General features: G+C 38.6%; 1 protein-coding gene across 2 annotated transcripts in view; it reads left to right on the top strand.

Annotated features, from left to right (window-relative positions):
• Nucleotides 1–21,560, top strand: part of DOCK11 (dedicator of cytokinesis 11) — a 218,988-nt gene that overhangs the window by 27,696 nt on the left and 169,732 nt on the right. For both annotated transcript variants that reach the window (XM_077146576.1, XM_077146575.1), the window contains exons 2-3: nt 20,239–20,355; nt 20,434–20,523. In XM_077146576.1, coding sequence (XP_077002691.1) covers nt 20,239–20,355; nt 20,434–20,523 — 207 coding nt within the window. The remainder of the gene's footprint in view (nt 1–20,238; nt 20,356–20,433; nt 20,524–21,560) is intronic.

The following is a 21,560-nucleotide window of genomic DNA, read 5'->3' as shown; positions in this document are numbered from 1 at the left end:
AGGCTTTGGATGAAAGGTGCTAGGTAAAAGCAAAGCAATTTTATAGGTAGAGTTGGAGGATTATGAGTCAGCAGTTTAAAAATTTATTCCTCACTGTGTGACCCTGGATGCAACACATGCATGAAATGGGCATGTGACCCATCTAATTAAGGCTTTGGTACAGCTGTGTAGTCTCAGTGCAGCCATACGTAAATCAAATTTGAGTAAATCAATCATTTAACAAACACCAGGTGAATCTGATTTTTAAAAATTGTGATAACATAGATAACACAAAACTTCCCATCTTTAACCATTTTTTAAATGTGTAGTTTAATGTAATTAGTTATATTTCCAGTGTTGTGCTACCATCACCATCATCCATTTCCAAGTCTTTTCCATCACCCCGAACAGAAGCTCTGTATTTATTAAGCAGTAACCCCCGCATTTCCCCAGCTCCATGCCTGCCTCTAACCTTTAATCTGCTTTCTACCTCTGAACTTGCTTAGAAATACGTGTTTTTTAAAATAAACTTTATAGGAATCCTTTGGCAAAGCAAAGAAGCCCTTTGTAATGCTAACCACTACCCCCTAATTTATATATTTTTGTAAGGTAGGATTGTATGATGTAGGTTCTTATTGCACCCAACACACCCATAACATTTAAAATCGGCGTTGTTTTAGTGCCTTAGAGAGAAGAGTCACTCTGGGAAGTTGTATTAACTCCTTCAGGCCTGAAAAAGCCATTTGGTCAGTAATTGTTTCTGGAAACTTAATAATACTCTTGTCACCTGAAAGATTGAAAAATCACCTTTGTAAATGGCTCCTTGGTCTCTGGGAGAACATGACTCATCCCTTCATTGTAACCTGAAAGCAAGCCAAGTGTCAGAAGACACTGAGAAATGGACTTGTTATACTTTTAAACATCAGTACAAGAAGTTTTAAGTATTAGGAAACCAATATGATATGGGTTAAAAGCAGATGGTTGGAGCCGCTATATTTGAATGTGGCTGAAAGGGCAAGGAGTGGACTTGCAGTCCTTTCTCAAATAGTCCTTGGGGAAATTCGTGCTGGCAGCCTTAATGGTCTTGTGCTCTGGCTGTACTCTGTGTACCATAAGTTGTCTTATTCTTTTGTCCAGTGAGCTTACCCCCCTATCCCCAACCCCATTTCTGACTGCCCTGTGTTTAAACATAGCCCTGTAATGTCTCTTCTGCCAGCTTCCCCCTTAAGCAGTCTTTGGAGCCATCTTCTGCATGTGATCAGTGAAAAGAAACTAAATGTATTAGAGTAAGTCTTGCACTCTATCTCCCACTGCAAATGCATTCCTTTCCCTCTTAAAATCCATGCTCTTGACAGTATAAGATGGGTCTGTAGAGGGTGATGTTCCTCAGGAGTGGGTCAGCCTTTGCCTTTCATTGACCTCAGTGGACGCCAGTTAATGGAAAAATTTGATCAGGGTTCACCCTATGGAATTACTGCTTAATATTGTAGATGACTCATTGGAATTAGTGTGTTAGAAAATCACTTCCAGATGTGTAGCAGAAACCTTTCCAAAAGGAAGAAATAAACTCTTGAAAACTGGGTTAGTTTACTTTTTTCTTTTTATGAACTTAGGGTCAGAATAAAATCTCCCTTTACATGGTTAGTCAGCAAAATATTTGGGGTTCTAAGTAGTATGATACAGTTCACTTACTTTTAGACGTAAATGGGGGACTGCCTTCAACTTGCCTTCTTATGCCATATCAACTTCTGCCCTCTCCATGTCTCCTGTCTTCTCACAATAATGAGTGGTCTGGAAGCCTTGCCTACTCCCTCAGGCTCTGGCCTTATTCCTTATCATTATCAGCCAACATTTATTGAGCATTCCTATGTAAAGGTACTTTGCTAGGTACTGTGAAGGATAGGAGGAATATAATCTAGTTAGAGAGCAGCAGATGTATGGTTAATATAGGAGAGTGACTGAGAATGGACATTCTGGTTGAAATGCCATTTCTAGCTGTGGAATATTGGGAGAGTGACTTAACCTTTCCAAGTCTCAATTTCTTTGTATAATGGGAGTGATGGTGATAATACCTTATCCAAAAGGTGAGTATGAGGCATAAATGGGATGATCCATGGTAACCACTTGACACCTGTTAAATAAGTGTTATCTTTATTATTCGTCTGATTTACCTCTGTATGTAGTTTGTGTGTGTGTGTGTGTGTGTGTGTGTGTGTATGTGTGTGTGTGTATGTAAAGGGGAAACCTGAGATATGAGTTGTAGACTGAGGCTTTCCAAGAAGCAACCAGGGTATTTGGTTTGTTGGGATTCTCTTCAAAATTATTTCACTCCAGCATAGAATTCACTGTCTTCTCGTATTCAATAAATTTTTAGTTTGTTCCTGTTAGAAGCAGTAATGTGTTGCCATCTCTTTGGAGGCACTAGATGACAGATCTTGCAGCTTATGCAATAGTCAGAAGGAAAGTATTTGCTAGTAGCCTAGCCTAGAGCCCGGTCAAAAACTAAATCTTCAGTAATAAGGTGTTTTTTGGTAAATACAATCTTATGTTTTCCATGCTACTTGTTTTTTCACAACTTACCTATTATTACATTATATTTGAGCAATTTTCTGTTGAGTATGTATCCTTCTCCCAGACCTCAAAAGTAACATCAATAAGTGTTTTTTTAATGATAGAACATGATGAAAGCTTTCCTAATACTTGAAAACGGCACCAGAAGAGGAAAAAAAAACATTGCCCTTCTTGGTCCATTGAGGTTTATGTCTGTTCTATTTGAAATTTTAAAAATGGTTAGCAATTTGTGAAACTACTGCAGAAGTTTCTATAGTGGTTAAGAGTGTGCACTCAGGAGTCAGACAGTCCTGACTTTGAATCCTGATTGTATAGTTTTCTGCGCTACATAACAGATCACCATAAGTTTACAGCTTAAAATAACACAATAACAAAAGTATGCACAGGTGTCAACTGGATTCTCTGCTCAGGGTTTCACAGGGCTGAAATCAAGATGTTGTCAGGAATGCATTCTCATCTGAAAGCTTAAGGTCCTTTTCCAAGTGCATTTGAGTTCTTGGCACAACTCCATTCCTGTGGTTGTAGGAGTGAGGTCCCTGTTTTCTTACTGGCTATCAGCTCCTAGAGGTCACCCTCAGGTCACAGTCGTATGGCCCTGTGGTAGTTAGATTCAGTTGTCAACTTCGCCAGGTGAAGGCACCTAGTTCTGTTGCTGTGGACATGAGCCAATGGTACGTGAACCTCATCTATTGCTGATTACATCTGCAGTTGGCTAGGAGGTGTGCCTGCTGCAATGAATGACATTTGACTTAATTGGCTGGTGCTTAAATGAGAGAGCGCAATGTAGCACAGCCCAAGCAGCTCAGCATACCTCATATCAGCACTTGCAGCTCAGCCCAGGCCTTTGGAGATGGAGAAAGGAATCACCCCGGGGAAAGTTGTTGGAACCAGAGGCCTGGAGAGAAGGCCAGCAAAGACCATCTTGTGCCTTCCCACGTAAGAAAGAACCTCAGTTGAAAGTTAGCTGCCTTTCCTCTGAAGAACTAATGAAATAAATCCCCTTTTATTAAAAGCCAATCCACTGCATTCCAGCAGCTAGCAAACTACAACAGGCTCTCTCTCATAACATTGCAGTAAACTTATTCAAAGCCAGCAGGTGAATCACTTTCTTTCAGAAAGGTCCCAGTCCCCCTTTTAGAGCTCACCTGATTAGGTCAGGCCCACCCACGGTTATGTCTCTCCTGATGAACTCAAAATCAAATTGTGGGAATGATGTCCCATAATGTTCACAGGTCCCACTTTCATTCAAGGAGAAGGGATTATACAGAGCAAGTATAATCTTAGGGGCCATCTTAAAATTCTGTCTACCACACTGACTATTGTTTACTTTGGCAAGCTGCTGAACCTCTCTTAGTCTGTTTTCCCATTGATGCAATGGGAATGACAATATTTTCTAGTTCATAGGGTTGTTGAGAGGACTGAATGAAATAGAAATAGAAATAAATGTTAGAATCATAGTGGAGAAGATATTCCTCCCCCTCCCCAACAATGAAATGGTTTTGCAAGTAGAACATATGAACATCTGCTAAAGGAGTTGAGTTTTGTGGTTTTTTCCTGATGATTTAAGTTAAAAACAAAACAAGATTTCCTAAGAACAAAGGTTATTAAAAAAAATCATAGGTCTGTACAACACAGTGAACCCTATTGTAAACAATGGACTATATAGTAACACTATATAATCATACAGTTATATTGTGCTATTAATAGTACACATATGAAAATGTTCTTTCTTGAATTGTAACAAATGTACCACATGAATGCAAAGTGTTAAGGATAGGGTGGTATGTGGGAACTATATTTTATGCATGATTTGTCTGTGAACCTATAGCTTCTCTAATAAAAAAGAATAGAGGTTATTTAACACTAGAAGTTCCTAGCCAGTTAGTTGTCTTGGAATGTCTAGGTATAGGTCTTCCTAGAGATATCCTTCTAATTTGATTCTTTGCTGAATGAGTAATGTACAGTACTGATGCTTGAGTTCATAACCTCTCCTCTGGAACTCAAGGTATGCTCCCTAGATAAGAGTAAAAGGTTTCAGATATTAATCTAGTGATGAAAAAATGGTTTGGTATATCAGTGAGCTATAATTGAGAGTACCCAACTTGTATTTTGTACAGCAGGAAATAATCAGTTTACACTGCCTGTGCTGGGTTTCTAATATCTAATATTAGCAGTGTGGCCTCATAATAGTCCTGCAATTTAGACTTAATTTATATTCAGGTAAGCTACTAAGGCATAGTCATGTAAGGGGACTTTTGAGTATGGTTCCAAGGATAACCCTAGAAGGAAATGAGTAGGGGTTGCTGTTGCTTGTTGCCTGCAGAAATTTATTATATTTCGATAATACTTGGAAAACGCCCACATACACAAATAGTTGTTTTGAAGCCCCATTTTTCAGATAGGAAGATTGGGGTGGGGGGGTGGAGAAAGGGAGAGAGGCAAAGAGGAAAGAAAAGAAACAAAGGGAAAAGAAGAGGATAGAGAGACAAGGGAATACCTAACATTTGCTGAAAGAGTCACTTCTTGGAGTTTGATTCTTTATTCTTTACTGAACTTGGATATTACTTCTCAGAATAATTAAACATTCCACTCCATTCAGTAGTGACAAATCTGTATGTTTATCTTTCATGTGAAAAGTTTGGAAGTTTGAGCGTGTAATTAAGACCCAACCCCAGAAAGGGTAGCTTGTAGAATATCAGCCTGGTGGAGCCGGGGAACCTTAAAAGCCTACGGGATCCCATGTCGCCAGTACCCCACCTACTCTCACTGGGCTCGGCTACCACACCCAGAGTTGGTTCCCTTTCTGGGACTCTCACTAGTTCACAAGTGTCCTTCCACATCAGGTGCCTCAGGAGGAGCCTAGCTGGGGGAGGCGTCACAGAATTTGTGACCTCATTGAGAAGACCTCAGTTCTAGTTCCTTTGCCCGCAAGTGGGGAAGTCTAAAAAGATGTTTATAAGGCTTTCCTTCCCATCTGTGCTTTAGGCCATCTGCCTGCTCTCTCAATATTTCTACCTGTACCACCTCTGAAAAACAAAGCTGCTGATATGCTTTTGGATTATGAAAGCAATACTTGTTTATTCTAGGAATACTCTGGGGAAAAACAGAAAAGGAAAAGGAAAAAAAAAATCACCTCTAATTCCACCACTCAGAATTTGCTCGGAACATATTTACTTTTAGCTACCTTGAACTTGTCAGTAAAAATGACAGCTACTTTCTCCCACTTCCTGTGTAGGTGGTACAATAACACCTACTTCTTCCCCGGTCAAATTTCAGCACCTTAAACAATCTGCACGCAGGAGAGCACTGAAAAAGGCCTCAGCAGAGAAGCTTAGCCGTCATGGCAGACATTCTGTCGCAAGGCATTTCCTCAGCACTTCTCAGGTTGTGGCCACATCCTGAGGCCAGTTGCTGGGAAGAATACAGGGACCTTGTTCAGCAGGCCTGGCGTCTAGGTACAGTTTGTTGAAAAGTCTGTAAAAGGGCTTTAAAGTCTTTGGTCATACCCCTGCTGCTAATCCAGCCGCACAGCAACATCACATAGGTGTTGATGGTGGGGGCGGGGGGCAGGGGTTGTTAGGCAGACTATCGCTCTTTAAGAGAAGGAGGCTTTTATCTCTTGTGTCTACTCTCAGCTGATTAGGTCAGGTCTTGTTCACTGACAGCCCAAAAGAGTTCTGGCCAAGGTTCCTGAGGGCCAGAAAGACACTGGGACTTTGCAGGTGGTTGCTTCTTACTTGATGACTACCTTACTTAAATACCGAAAGTGGCTGCTTTCAGATTGTGGTGTTTGATGACAACAGGGACAAGCCTACAACCTGACTAGAGGCTGTGGCTTCTGTAATAGGTATTGTTATGTTCCTGAGATCTGGAAAACTTCCTGGCCTTGGCCTGGATTGCTGCCCCAGAGAAACCTCTGAGTGGTCAGAGGAAAGAAGAAAAAGCTCAGTGGTTTAGCAAAGATGGGGTGACTGATAGTGAATTGAAGTGCTTAGCAGCATCTCTGTCTTGAATTCTGGAGAGAGATTTAATTTGCTTTCCTGCTTGAAGATGGGATGTTATTTAAATGCAGGATGAAAATTGCGTTGGAGAGAGTTGGAGTTAAATAGCAAGAAATCGTTCTGTCATTACTTCTTCTACCTATACATATATAAAGCAGAGAAGCAATCATTTTGTTTTGCCAGAATTATCTTGGTTCTGAAATATGTAACCAGTGGTGATGGAGAAATTACACTGATTTTCCTCCCTGAGTATATAAAAATTCCACATGCAAGCAAGTGTTGTCCATTGAATAGTCTCCCAGCATGGGAGGCCACATACTCCCTAAGGTTCTCGTTGCTGAAAACAGGGAATTTCCTTTGGAATGAGTTTGAGTTAACTGAGATGGCCAGGGCTTTTACTATATAGTCACATCTCATGTACTGTATGTATTTTTTATCATTATATGAGTTTCTGCATTTTAGTAATAAAGAAAAATGATGATTTTTTAAAAACTTGACTTCAGTGGTTTAATTCATTTCTCCATGTCTGTAATTATATCAGTGATAATATTTGCCCATTTTTGGAGTTGAAATAGGTCCAGTCATCTCAAGCTAGCAGATTCTCTTAGTCTGAGGCTTCATGTAACCTATCGAAATGTTAAGTCTTTTTTTTTAACTCTTTAATAGTATAATATAACCTATATACAAAGTAAAGAAAGGAAAAAGCAATAGTATTCAAAGCACTATTCAATAAGTAGTTACAGGACAGATCCTAGACTTTGTCATGGGCTACCATTCCATCATCTCAGATTTTTCCTTCTAGCTACTCCAGAATATAGGAGGTAGAAGGAATATATATTTTTTAATCATCACAATCAACTTTTTTTGAGTGTGAAAAATACCATATATACAAAAAAGCAATGATTCCAAAGCACAGCACAATTAGTTGTAAGACAGATATCAGGGTTTGGTATGGGTTACAATTCCACAATTTTAAGTTTTTAATGCTACCTGCTCCAAGATACTGGAGATTAAAAGAAATATCAGTATAATGATTCAGCAGGCATACTTGTTTGTTAAACCCTAACATCTTTGCATAGCTCCACCATCACTTGATCTTTCTATCCCACTCTTTAGGGGTATTTAGGCTATGGCTATTCTAACATTTTCATGCTGGAAGGTGCTGTCAGTATTATGGGGTAGGGAGATGGAACTAGCTGATGTTCTGGAGAGGTTGGGCCCTCTAGGTTTCAGGACTTAACTGGTCCGGGGACCCATCTGGAGGTTGTATGAACTCCTGAGACTTTTAAAGCACCTTTTGTGAGAACTTGGATAAGAATTTCTGTCTTTTACTTTTGGAACAGTGTGTCATACACATAGCAAGTGCTCAATAAATATTTTTTGGTGGATGTGTCTTTGATAGCAGAGAGATTTTTGAACACTGGTCCCAAAGTCCTTATACTCTGAAGTTTCTGTGTTAATTGAAACACTAAGTGTCACAGATCAACTTAAGTGAATCCAATTCGGAAAAAGAAAAATAATAGAAAAGGGATAGAGGAACATCAAAATGTTAACCATGGTCATCTATAGATGGTGGGATTCTAAGTGATTTTATTTTCTTTATGTTTTTGGATTAAAAATTCTTCAATATATGTACATGTATTGGTTTTATAAGTACGCAAAACCAATAATCATAGAAAAATAATGTAGCTTCTTTATATGAAGCTAGCAATGCAGTAGAGCTTAACCTTTCTTAGGTCACTGGGATTCTGGAAAGCTCTGGACACTTTTCCTAGAGAGGTGTACATATAACATTTTCCATATAGCCTTCAGAGTCTTACAGATCCCATAACCCATCCAGAAATCTTGTAAGACCCAGGATTTTAGGAATTAAGAAAAGTGATACCCAAAATGGGGTTGGCTGCCAAATAAATGTGGAAGAATGTAGAGATAGTGTATATTTGCATCAGTGTGGTGGTATCTAATTCAGTCGCACAGCCCTTGTATCAGGCTGGGGAAATCATTCAGGATGCCGTCGTAAGAGGTTTTTCCACTTGTGAAAGCTCTAGCGTCCTGTTCTTTCATAGTCCATAGCACAGCAAGCTGATTAGGAATAAGTAAAAGCATTAAGGGCAAGGCTGAAAGCCCAGCTGAGCCTGGATCTTGTGGATGTGTAAATGAAGCACCTGAGCATCCCATTGGGATTTTCTCCAGCAGCAGCGGCAGCAAAACTGGAAACCTCTTGGAGCAGCAGCAGCGAAAAATGAGCAGGGGTTGATCCAGGGAAATGGCAGTGAACGTGGTTCAAAATGGGGAATTAGTGTGAGGGCTATTGGCCATCAGGTTGAGGTAGAATTGAAAATGAAAGCAAGACAGGAATCGGCTGACATATTGAGGGAGTGGGCAAGAGTTATATTAGTCTAGCCAAAAAATGTACTGGAGAGAATGTGAAGAGGTTCTTTTCCAGGAAAGACATAAGTGTTGCCATTATGAAAATGAGCTGACTGAGCCAGATGCCATAAGTAGAGCCCTGGAAGGTAGGATTCTTCTGGGCATGTGCAACACTGCATGTACTTTGGAGTACTTTTAAGAGAGGAAATAAGAAAATGTACCTGTGGACAAATTTAGTACGCAGACTAAATGTGAGGCCACGGGAGGGAGCTACAGAGAGCAAGAGGTTGCTTAGAGGAAAGTTTGGCAGTGGCATAACTATGTCCAGCATGAATGGAGTAGTGCTTGAGTCATCAACTTTCAGGTCTAATAGTGTCCATCTTCACATGATTTTCTACCTCCCGATACTTTTTGTCTCTTTGTGTTTGTGTGCCTTGTTCTGTGAAGACTTCATATGTTGCACTGTGAATTTACCAAAAGATAAATTAATGATAAATTAATGGTTATTAAAGTGTTCAGTAGCAGTGCTCCTTTGGACAACTTCCCCAATATGTATATTTCAATGAGTGTTTTATAGATGTGGTCATCTTGAAACCCTCTCAAGAGGCAGAAATCTTAATGCTGAGAGTTACGAAGATATTGACAATGAAGTTATAGTTTGCTCATTCAGTCATTCAACATCAAATTTTGAGGATCTGGGGACAGAGCAGTGAACAAGAGAAAGACTCTGCAGTCACAGAGCTTCATGTAGTTGGGGAAGGACAGAAAAAGAAACTGACATCAGTACCTTGTGATAAGTGTAGGATTTGGAAGAAAAGACAGCTTAAAGCACTGGGGTTGAGGGAGTGGTCATTTCTACCTGGATAGGCCAGGCAGCTTCTTGGAATCTTGGGAGATGGGAAGGAAACTAGGCAGAGGGGTCAGGATGAACAAAATTGGGATAACAAGGACCCATCAGGAGCAATGCTGATGGGTCCTGGTTGGAAGGCACTGGCTGCTGGCTGAAGGTGGAGGCCAGATCACAAAGGGTTTCGTAGGCTTTGCTGAACAGATTGGATTTTATTCAGCGGGCTCTGGTGGGGTTTAAACAAGGAATGCTGTGATCCGACTTATGTATCACCCAAAGTTTAACCATTTTGAATCAAATTAGACATTGGGAAAGCAATGGGAACAAATTAAGTGCAGATCGGCAGCTGATCTTTTCAAAATGAAATGTTCAGGCTAATTCTGTCTCACAAGGAAGGCACAAGCATTCTCTACCTCTTTTTAAAGAATGGCTCTTTAAATAAATAGGGCTAGCACTTTATTTTCCTCAATTGTTTTGTATGCAGTTCTGACTACTTTTCCATAATTTGGTGTATTGCTCCTGGAAAATATAAACAATAGGGTACATTTTCAGCCTATGCTGTCATTTTATAGATTAATTTCCATTAGTGCTGTAGTGTCTGACCTTCTGGCTTTGAGTGCGTAAATATGAGTAAAACATCTGTTCATGTCATTCCCCCACTTAAAAACCTCTGCTGGCTCTCCATCATCTATCTCTAGGAAGCAACCTAAACTCATTGCCTTGGCATACGTGGCGCTCCATAACTGTGTCTTTCCAGCTCCTCCCTGCCATTTCTCCTTATCCTGTACATCCCCAGACTGGCTGACCACATGCTTCTATTCCTCCATGCTGATACTTATGCTCTCTTCTTTACTTGTAATGCCTTTTTATTCACCTTGCCCACTATGGGAATTTTTATTCAGTCTTTCCAGACTCAACTCAAATGCTGCCTCCTCTCTGAGCCTTCCTTACCTGATGTCCACATTGTTCTGTGTCCTCTATCTTAGCCCTTACTCTGCTGAGTTTTAGCTCTCTCTTTAGGGGCCTGTCTTTCCCTTTCTCCAAGGACTGGGTCCATGTCTTGTCCATCTTTGTTGCACCCCCTGCCTGACACCTGGCTTGATGATCAGTGAATATATAGAATTAAACCGTGTGCTGTTGTACAGTTCGTATTTCTGAAGAGCCCTCAGGGAATGGCAGAGCAGCAGGTCTTACTATTATACTAGGCCAGACTGGAAGTTGTGGCTATAGGGTAGGATTCTTGGGCTTTGAAATCTTACCTTTTTAGTGAGGAGCAGCATGGTTTCTGTACTGGGAACATAGAGTCTTTTTAGGGATAAGGAAGTAAAACCAAGTAGGTTATTTTTCTCTTTTTTTAAATGGCTTTATTAAGATATAAATTCACATACATACAGTTCACCTGTTTAAGGCGTACAACTCAGTGGCTTTTAAGTATAATCACATAGTTGCACATCCATTACCACAGTCAATTTTAGAACATTTTCATCACCTCGAGGTTGTTTATTTAAGATTTTCAAAACACTTTCGTAGGGGTCCACCCCTAAGATTTCTTTCTTTCAAATGGTCTCTCTGGTGATAGGGGGTTTTGTCATGGTGAGAGTACTAGCTTAAAGAAAGAAACAAAGACTGTAGATGGGCCAGACATTTTTATTTTTGGAGGAAGATGTGTAAAAAAGATAAATACCCAAGTGATGATTGTCTAAGGGATGCTGGTCTTATTTAACATCCTTTCTAGTGATAGAGGGAGGATAAAACTATAGGAGCTGTAACACAGTGAGACCCTATCAGGCTGTATATGTGGACAGGAAAGCAAGAGATGAGCAAGAGATAAGTAGATAGGATTTGAGAAAATAATTAAAATGTATTAATGAGATAACAGGCTCTGAGTTTAATTGTAACCTTCTAAAGCAACCTAGGAGTAATTGTAGACTGGTCACTGAGGATACTTTGCTCAAGGCGTTTTAGGGCCAATAGGATAGGAAAATGTGAGACATATTCAATAGAATCCTACCTCACCTCAACCTCCAGAAAATGGAACCTAGCTGAAGAAGGTGTACCTATTTAAATATGACTGGGATATATAGGATAAATTTGAGTTAGGTTTGCCACATTCTGGAATATTATACCAAGAAGTAGGGTGTCTTCTGACTTTTTAAAGATGTAAACTTAAAAGATAAATAACTATCACATTGTTTATATTAAAGGCTTTTAAAATGTATTACCTCATTAAGTGTTACAGGCTGAAAATACTAGTGTATATATTAATATATATATTTATACATAGTAGAAATATTGCTTCATTATCAGGAGCAAATAAATGGGCTGAGTAGACTACTTTAGAGATTACAGAGCTTTTGTAATTTGAATAGGTTTATATTGCTGTGTTCAAATGATCCAGACAAGACCTTTATGTTTATATGTTTGCATTGAATGTAAGTAATTTAACGGGTTAAATCTACCTACCTTTGGAACATCTGTGCACTTTAATTTACATTTTGTTCTGCTTGAATTGCAAGGTATGTTATGGTTCTGTTTATAAAATTCAGGAAATCAATGAGATTTCATTTCTTGTTACAAGTTTACAAGATTCAAGTCAGGTTAAAAATCAGTTGATGGGCACAGAGTGGGTGCAATTTCTACCTGCATGAAAGAATTATTTGCAGTAATTCCGAATGTCTATGTGAACTTGTTAAATTCTTTGATTTGTTAGAAAGTCATTACATATTACCAAGGCACATATAGAGAGAGAGAGGAGAGAGAGAGAGAGAAAGGAAGGGAGAGAGTCAACTATATATATATAGTTAATAATGGTGTGCCATAGAATATAAACAATGCTCTTCTAGTTTTGAAAAGGTACTTTGCCATTCTCTCAATTAATTCAAGCCATTCTTTTCACTTTCTTCCTCTTTTTGTCTTACCTTTGAGTCATTCAAATTCTCATTAGCACAGAGTGAGCACAAAGCAAGGAGGAATTGAATTCAAATAATCTTTTCTACCTGTCAGTCAGCATGGTGAGTGAAGTTATAATTATTGTTTAAAATGAAGTTTTGGCGTATAGACTTCATCAAAATTCTGTTTGTTCATTTTCAGATTATGTACATTATTTGCATAATATTTGAGTTGACTGTGTTGAAAAAGATTTGTTAATGGGTTTTGAACCAATCATATAACATATGTAGAGACTTTTTACTTTTAAAAATAGAGTTTATAGGTTCTCAAGCTCATGGAAGAGCAAAATAATGTTGTATTTAAAATGATTTCTTCCCTTTTCTAAAGCTCTAAAAGGGGGAAAAATGGGTTTTATTTCTCCCCAATGTTTTTTATTTTAGATTTAATAGCTTTAAAACCTTATTTTACTGAAACTTAGAGCAGGAAGTTGTTCCTCAATTATGGAATCTGAAAATGTTAATGCTTTGCTCTCTCTCTCCTCGTGTGCTGCCATTTTGGCTGGGAAGGTGTAAGTGTGTAAGATCAGTCTCTTTGTATTCATTCAGCTGGTTTTCCTTCACGCACCACAAAGCTTCTGGCTTTGTAGTTCTCACGGTTCTCTTCTAGGTTCTGTGGAGGATACGGAGATGAATTAGACACAGTTCCTTGACAATATCTTACTGGTGTTTTTTGTTTTGTTTTGTTTTGTAATTTGATTCTTACCCACTTGAAGTTGGATCTGCCAACTCCTTTTCCCAAAGTAAAAGACCTAGGGTGCTAATCCCTGCTCTTTGATGGCAAATGCTAAATTGGAAGCAACAGCTTAAAAGCACAAACTTCTTTATCCAATTACCCTCCAAGCTCCTTAAACCAGCCAAGCTCAGCATTATCAGGGCAATAAGAAGGCATGGTCTCACTTTGGTAAAAATGATAGTACAGTTTGAGTAAGTTTTAGTAGATCCTAGAAGCACTTTATAATGTAAATCCATCCAAGGGAAAACAAATCGCTATAGGAGCATGGGAAGGGAAATGTTTTGTTTTGGTTAAGTTCGATACACAAAGGTTTATGTGTCCTAATAGGTCTGGAGTTCATTAGGTTTGAATCCCAGTTCTGCTACTACAGTCTGAGCTTCGGTTTCCTCATTTGTAAAATAGACATAATTAAAGAACCTCCCTTGCAGAGTTTTGTGTGTGTGTGTGAGAATTAAATGAAGAAATAGATGTAAAATGTTTAGCTTGGTATATAGTAATGCTTAGTGTAAATGGGAAGAGAATAAATACAAAACACTTCTCAATCTCCAGGTGTTTACATTCTTGCTGAGGACCAAGCAGACCGGTCACCCACAAAACTGGTTAGTGCCAGTGCAAGGCTATGAGTAAATGCCACATTTAAGGGCTGTCGATGAGAGGGATGGGGAGGTCAGGGTATCACAGGAATACCCTGTTAGGAATAAGCATAACCCAGTGATTTTGTACAAAGTGTGTTCTTCCTTGAGCTCTTTGCTTTAAGAAAGGTCTGTATTGAATGCAGTTTTTCTTTGGGTTTCCGTGCCAAAATTTGCCCTGAAAACAAATCTTTAAAAAACTATAGTCGGGTCTACATTGTCAGGTAGCCCACCCTCCTCTAGCATCATCATCAGATTACATGAATTCAAAGTTCCTTTAGTTCTTGCAGTTCCATTTGGGGAAGAGGGAAATAAGTGACCTGGTGAAAGATTAGTCATGCAATGTAGAAAAGACAGGGCCATAACAAAGTCAGATACTCTATATAAACCTTCTGAAACATTTCCTTTATAGCTATGGTTCCTTTGTTGCCATGCCTTGTAGGTCCCCTTCTAGAAACCTGTAGTTTACCATAGTGATGTTTCTCAGTTCTGTTTATCACAACACAAATTTCACTGCTCCTTACCCTCATCCATGACTCTCAACAGTTGCCTAGTCTCTGATCTTAGAGAATTTATGAATAAAAATAGGAGACAATATTAAAATAAAATAAATAAAATAAAAATAGGAGGACATATAATACTAAAAATCTTATAATTGACAGCAATGTGAATAGATGGCTTACATACTTTAGTGAGCAAGAATCACACATATAATCACTTTGTTGGAAGAAAATGTGGCCCTCAGAGGGTATGTTAGGTGCACAGAAGCCAAATGGGGCTTTGAGTTATGATAGCTTCTGTGGTTACCTCGAATGTCTAGGGTTTATCTACCTCCCCCATTAGACTATGAGCTTCATGATGGCAGGGTCAGTTTCTTCTTCATCTTTGCCTTCCCAGGTACTAGCATAGGGTCTGACTGTTAGCAGGGGCTCCATAAGTGTGTCATACACAGAACTCACCTTTTTTGCATGCTGTCAGAGAAATTTCATAGCCCCAGTGGCCACTCTGAGTATTAATTGTTGTTTTTTTTTTTTTTAAAGCTATTTGCTGTGGAAAAAGTTCTACAAACTGACTTAAATGCCTAGGGGTCTGGAGAAATTTCCAAGTGAGGAGGGTAGAGAAATGAAAGGAAGAAGAGACTCACTGAGTCACCCCTCCTTTTGGGTGTGATATTTCTTTCCACTTCTCTTCCACTACCAGTGCAAATATTTTCAATTAAAAATGTTTAGGTGCCATTGAAACTGTAGTCTGACCAAAGCACTATGATGATGAGTTTCTAACTTTTGGTTCAATAATTCTGTTTCTTGCACCAGTTGTTGCCATGTTCCCTCTTACACTGAAACTTAATTTGGAGGAGGAGGTGGTAGTGGTAGTGGTGGTGGTGCAGGGATATTTTTTAATTGGTCCTGTGCCCGCTGTTAAGCCTTCTGCCTTCGTTCTGGTTTCCCTCCCCGGTGTGGTACAAGAGAGTCAATGAAGCTACTGTTCGCTTTTGACTTGCAGAAGAGACATTCTTTGAATTCTTAAGGAGAACTAGTTTCTAAAGTAAAAGATTTACTGGTAAACTAATGACCTTTGGTGTAATATATAAGCAGAAGTAACTGGGCTGATCTTGTGTAGTTTATGGAGAAATAATTATGCAGTTATTATTGCCTTTTAAATGAAAATGAAATTATATGGTTAAGTTTTTAATGCTAGTACAGACTTGCTAGGAATGTGGGCTTTTAAATACATTAATGGTTTGATGGTTGAATATACACATTCATATACAAATTTACACATTTATTTTAGAAATCACAAGCATGGTATTATTCTTATATGTGGAGATGCTGAAAGATCAGTCATCCTATGCAGGGGCTGTAGAGGAACCGCTACAAAATCATAAAGTCAAAGTATTTGATTCTGTTGGTGAGTCTCAGGATGTTTTGTTTTTTGGACCAAGAAGCAGATTGTAACAGAATCTTTACTAATGAGCTTCCTTTTTAAACTCCTCTACCACTTCCTCCTGCATTAGAAATTCTACGTCGTGAAATCATGCATTTCTTTAGAGTTTTTGGGTTTACACATGAAGTCCATTTAGATTTCATCCTTAATGGCCTGAGTAAGCATAGAAGAGTGTACTTACTGGGTCCCACACTGTAGAACAAAGAGTGACATTTTTATTTTATTTTAATAAGTGTTAGGAAAATGCAGATTTATTTTCATTTTGGGGGGTTAGAGAAAGTTTCCTTTTCAATAAATGCATTTAAACGAAGAAGAGACTTGATTTGAAGAAAATTGTGAAGTGAATGATTGTGCAGAAGGTCCAGCAAAAATCATGAAGATTCTGTGTGAATAAGCAAGTTTGGGGCAATGCTGGTAATAGAAAGAAAAGGACTAGGAGTGGGAAGACTTGGGTTTTAAATCCTGATTTGCTATTAGATATAGACAAATGAACTTGAGCCCTCTGAGCCATTTTGTTCAGGTGTACAATTGAAAGATGGTATTTTCCTTGCCTACTTGACAGATTTTTGATGAAAAAAATCTGGATAGAATGCATATGAAAGTGTTGTTTTTTTTTAAGACTATAAAGTGCTCTTCCAAATGAAACAACAACAAAAATACTAATAACATCACTTCCAAGTTATTTCCATACTGAGAAAGAGATCAGTGAATGAGAACTTTCAAAGGCAAACTGTTTGGTTTTTTTTTTCCTTTGTGAAAACTGAAAGGGTTCCAAATTTAGGTTGACGGTTTTGCTGTCACTGCTTAGGAAGAGAAGACTGAAACATATGCTTGCTTCGCACCAGATTGCATAAATGCTTTTGCCTTTTACTTAACGCTGCCACAGAACTGCATAGAATTAGATAGTGGAAACTTGGTATTGTCTGAATAATGTTTATAAAGTATTGTTTGTGTTAACTCAGGCTTCTTGAATTATAAAAGGTACCTTTACAGAAGTCAATCAGTGCATCAACTGGCAGGAAAGATAAATCACAAACCTGAGAAAGAGAGACCCTTTTTCTTGTGATAGAAACTATATTTAGAGTGACTGTATAAGTCTAAAAATACCATAACACTAAACAGGAAACTTAGATAAGGAATATGTTCTAGATCACTGGGCAGAGCCATCACTTAAATCATGATCATTCACAAACTCAAAGGTTTTCCTTAACCTTGCACCAGCAGAGTTAAAACTGAATTCTAAATTATTTTGTGTAGCGGGGGGGCTTGGTGCATGTTCTGGTATTCGAGACCGGGTCTCCCACATGGAAAGCAAGATTCTACCGCTGAACCATCCGTGCACCCAAAGCAGAATTCTATTGGAATAGAAATGTAGGGTTTATTTCTTTGGGCTGACTCTTACTGCAGTTCTTTCTCTTCCATTACCAGTTTGAATATTGCTTTTAATGCCCAGGACAGGGTTGTTGAAGAAAATTGTGGCAGAAAGGGTAGCTTAGTCCCTTTTCTTCTTTTTTACAGCAATGAAGGCTGATTCACAGGCTTACGTCTGTCATTTAGGGGAAGCTTAGTATGACGCACGAGAGCCACCCCAGCTTTCTCTGGTGCACAGCTACCCCTGAAAATGGAATTAGGAAGAAGACTCAGGAAAGCTTAGTTGATCAATTTTAAATGTAAAGTGAAAGCTTGTTTTCTGTAGCATGAATATAGGTTTCTCAAAGCACATGGGGAGCTGTAAGTTTTATTTTCTGAAGACATATACTGTACATTTAAACAGGTGACTTATTATGATCTGTGCTTTTCCATATTAATTTAACAGTTGCATTAGAAAGTAGAAGGAGTTTTTGCTTTTTTGTTTTTCAAAATTACTTGAAGGTACTCAGAAAGTTATTGTACAAAAAGTTAACAGTTGCTAATTCAACAAGTTAAACATTGAGATTTGAGGGTCTGTTTTTACAGTCTGTATTAGGATAATAAATACTTTTAAGTTCTTTTCAGTGCCTAAGGCTAGCTTTCATGAATGGGGTTTTATTCATTTAATTTTTCTAAGAAATTAATCTCAAAGTCAAGGTGTTAGACCTGGAAGATGTAGTCACAGTTTCCTTTTGCTTGGGTCCATAAAAGCAAGGGATTTAACTTTCCTATTAGAAAAATCTCTGAGTTCCTGAAATGGGAGATTTTTCTTCTGTTTCAACTCATTTTGTATTAGTATTCACAGGCATGAGTGGAATGATCTGCTTAATTGGATCTCATTGAAATATTCTTCCAATAAGCATACGGCTACAGATGCAAATTTTATTTTCCTCCTTTAACTTTAAAAAAGCTTCATATTGCAGTAACATGTATATAAGTCAGAATTTGCCATTTCAGCCACATAGGCACAATTTGATGGTATTAATTACATTTGCAATATTGTGCAAACATGACCAACATCCATTACCTAAACTTTTTCATCACCTCAAACAGAATATAAATCAAGTTTTAAGATATTAAAAAAAAACAAATAATAGGGGGAACAAAGGTTAAAATATATTGAGTAGATGGAAATATTAGTGGTCAATGAGAGGGAGGGGTAAGGGATATGAGATGTATGGGTTTTTGCTTTTTTCGTTTTTATTTCTTTTGCTGGAGTGACGCAAATGTTCAAAAAATTGATCATGGTGATGAATACACAACTATGTAATGATATTGCGAGCCACTGATTGTATACCATGTATGGAATGTCTGTATGTTAAGAATGTTCGTGTTTGAATGCTGTTTTATCAATAAAAATATTTTAAAAAGTTATAACTTTGTTGGTGTCTTTTAGACTTGTCAAATGCTAATTCTCATTGATTAAAATGGTTTACTTTAATCTTTCTACGTAATCTTATAGAAGAAACTTTGCAATGCCTTTGAAATATGTTGCTAAAGCTGTGGCCTATTGTATGGATACAGTATATAGGATACTGCCACAACAACTATGTACACAAATATGATATAAACTTGATTCTAAGTTCTAATATGTGTTAAATTTGTTTTCACCATACAATTTTTATTATAAAATTATTTTTTAAAATTTAGTTTAAGTAAAACAATATTATTAGAAATCACTAATAAATACCCATCTTGGTTGAGATAAGTATGTTGAAACATGGCACCAGTTAAATCTGAAGGTCTCAAAGTTCATTTAGCAATTAGTGATTGGGTGCTGACTGTGTGCCAGGAACTGTTTTGGGTGCTGGTGTTAGCAGTAAAAATCCCTGCCGTCAAATAGAGAAGTAAAATATATATCATATCAGGTAGTCGTATAAGAAGTTCAATGAAGGAGAAAAGGTGGGAAGGTGGGTGGTGGGATCCTATTCCAAGGTCAGTGCCTCGCAAGTTGGTATTTTCATGTATTTCTCAGGGGAGGAAAGGCTGTGTGATATGTAAAGAGCAGAGCATTTGCAGTCACAGACCCGAGTTTGAATTCTAGTTCTGAAGGTGAGCCAGCTACTTAACTGGAAGGCTGCTTCCTCATCTGTAAAATTGGGGTAATGATTAAACCTGTATCATAGTTATTATTAATATAGCATGAGACCATGTACAGAAAGCACTTAGCATAGTGCCTGGCATATAGAATGAGCTCAATAAATTCTATTATCACTCTTATTAAGTCACATCCTGGATGTCTCTGTGTCATTGACCCTGCTTCTTATACCCTTAGCCTCAGTGTGAGCCCTTCTATTTAGTGGCTAGGTCGTCTGGAAACCCAACAAGGGTCCATTGTCTTTGCTGCCTGGAACCTCACTCTTTCATGCCTTACTCATTGGAGCAGGCATCTCCAGTACCCATACTTTCCCCAACTGTGCTGGTGTTTGATGTATCCTTTGGAAAGTGTGCCTGGTACAGAGTAGACATTTAAATGCTGATCTTTTCTCTCTTTCAGCTATCTGGTGAATAGTGCATTTTCAGTAAATACAAATGGACAGTCTTCTAAATATGCCACTTTTTGGTTTACTTTAATTAAATGAATGTTTAGAAAGGCACATGGATAAGCAGAGTGGAGTCTATGTGTGTGTGCATGTGTGCATTTAATGTGTGTGTCTAGGTATGGAGAATATTTCCCTTGTAAAAGCATCTCCTTTAGGTCCTTATCACTATTCCCTTCTTTTGTGAAAGAATTTATCTTTAGTCAATAGAGACATTTTTCTATTGTGTGTCTGACTGTAACTTTTTTTTCTCTCTTGTAAAGGAAAAGACCAAAGTTGTTGAGCCCCTGGACTATGAGAATGTTGTCACTCAAAGAAAAACCCAGATTTACAGTGACCCACTCAGAGACTTGCTTATGTTTCCAATGGAAGATATATCTGTGAGTTCAGAAGCACTTCTTTAAAGAACTGAATTTAGTAAGTCAGTTCTTACCACAAGAATGTTCTCTGTCTTTTAGATCTCAGTGATAAATCGCCAACGCAGAACGGTGCAGTCCACAGTACCAGAAGATGCTGAAAAAAGAGCCCAGAGTTTGTTTGTCAAAGAGGTAAGTGGCTCAAGTGCCACAGAAGGACATTAATCATGCATTTTATATATTTTTAATTTGGTGTAAATGGAAAACAGAGTTACAATAACTCAACCAACTAACAAGTCTATAAAATGTGATAAAGAGGATACAGCTTAAATATTTTTCACAAATAGATTGTTTAGTCTTTTGCTTTCCGATTTGAGTACGCTCAGGATGTGGAGTCAGGGTTTACAGAAGGGCATATGAATTGAAATTTATTGCGGCCAATTGGTTGAAAGAGGACACAGTTATTCCCGAAAGGAAGAACCCATTACCAGCATTTCCCAAATGATTTTCAAAAGTCTGTCAAGGCGTTTTGATCCCACAAACTCCATACTCCACAACAGTCAGAATAATCTTTTAAAAAGGCATGTTCGACCCACCCCGAACAAGATGGTGGAGTGACATATTGTAGGGCTCTATCCTTCCCCCAGAAAACTGTGAACAAGCAGGAAGAACTGACAGAAACAGCTTTCTCAGAGCTCCAGGAAAGAGTTAAAGGGTTGCAGGAGCAGGTCAAGTGCCTCAAGAAAAAGGCAACTTAAAAGTGGTAGGGGGCAGGCCACCATGGCTTAGCAGGCAGAGTTCTCACCTGCCATGTCAGAGACCCAGGTTCAATTTCCGGTGCCTGCCCATGTAAAAAAAAAAAAAAAAATAGTAGTAAGATCCAGAATTCTCACCTGCCATGCCGGAGACCCAGGTTCGAGTCTCAGTGCCTGTCCATGCAAAAAAAAAGTAGTAGGATCTTGTGGTACCCTGGCTGACCCTGCCCCTCTCCATCCCTTCCTGTCTCCTTACTGGCCTGGTGTGGAGCCCAATGCATGTCTCTGGTCCCAGTTCTGGAGGGAACAGAGAAACCCTCCTGCACATGCTGGGAGTATGTATATCTGTGCAGTCTATCTGGTGGCAACTGGTAGGATCGAAACAGGATGCTTTTCACAGGCTTACAATCTTAGAATTTGCCCTGCACGTAGAGGTGGCTCAGAGAGTTCTCCTGTGGGAGAGCAGTCAAATCA

Source organism: Tamandua tetradactyla, chromosome X, assembly GCF_023851605.1.
Source record: "Tamandua tetradactyla isolate mTamTet1 chromosome X, mTamTet1.pri, whole genome shotgun sequence".
NCBI classification, from domain to species: domain Eukaryota; kingdom Metazoa; phylum Chordata; class Mammalia; order Pilosa; family Myrmecophagidae; genus Tamandua; species Tamandua tetradactyla.
This window is presented reverse-complemented; position numbering and strand designations above follow the sequence as displayed.